Source organism: Tarenaya hassleriana, unplaced genomic scaffold, assembly GCF_000463585.1.
Source record: "Tarenaya hassleriana unplaced genomic scaffold, ASM46358v1 Cleome3285, whole genome shotgun sequence".
NCBI lineage: Eukaryota > Viridiplantae > Streptophyta > Magnoliopsida > Brassicales > Cleomaceae > Tarenaya > Tarenaya hassleriana.
Window position 1 is genome coordinate 1 of NW_010966448.1, and position 838 is coordinate 838.

At 41.9% G+C, this 838-nt stretch overlaps 1 protein-coding gene across 1 annotated transcript; it reads left to right on the forward strand.

The window, feature by feature from the left end:
* Nucleotides 1-6: 6 nt before the first annotated feature.
* Nucleotides 7-801, forward strand: LOC104821197 (sulfate transporter 2.1-like; the record flags this gene model as incomplete). Its single annotated transcript, XM_010551996.1, has 4 exons — nucleotides 7-106; nucleotides 200-265; nucleotides 351-581; nucleotides 675-801. Coding segments are annotated over exons 3-4 (286 nt in total), but the record flags the coding sequence as incomplete, so codon positions are not given.
* Nucleotides 802-838: the final 37 nt, after the last annotated feature.

Below are 838 nucleotides of genomic sequence, written 5' to 3' on the forward strand. Positions count from 1 at the left end.
TATTGGACTTCAACAGCTAAAGGGTTTGCTCGGAATCAGTAACTTCACCACCAAGACTGACGTTATCTCTGTTCTCAGAGCCGTTTGGCATTCATGTCAGCAACAAGTAAAGATCACCACTCACTCTATCATCATCATCTTAGTTTCAACAATCAGAATCTCACCGCTCGTTTTTTTTTTTGTTTGTTTTTTATTACAGTGGAGCCCTCACACCTTCATCCTCGGATGCTCCTTCCTTATTTTCATCCTACTCGCCCGCTTCATCGTATGTATAACGTTTAAACTTTTCAGACAACCAGAAAGATACGAACTAGATAATAAAGAATGTACTGTTTGGTAAAAAAAAACAGGGCAAGAAGAACAAGAAACTGTTCTGGATACCGGCGATTGCCCCACTGGTCTCTGTGATCGTCGCAACGTTCATGGTTTTCATCACCAAAGCCGACGAGCATGGCGTCAAGACCGTGAGGCACATCAAAGGAGGCTTGAATCCCATCTCCATGCACGATCTTGAGTTCACCAATCCACATATCGGAGAAGTCGCAAAGATCGGATTGATCGTTGCTGTTGTTGCTCTTACTGTAAGTAGTGTTTACAGTAATTGTTGTTGATTTGATTCTTCTTGAGTTAGGGTTCTTCTTTTTATTTTTTGTCTGTGTGGTTGGATGTTTCAGGAGGCAATCGCGGTCGGGAGGTCGTTCGCTGGCATAAAAGGGTACAGACTTGACGGCAACAAGGAAATGGTCGCCATTGGATTTATGAACGTCCTTGGCTCCTTCACTTCTTGCTACACTGCTACTGGTAATTATATATACATATATACATACATATATATATA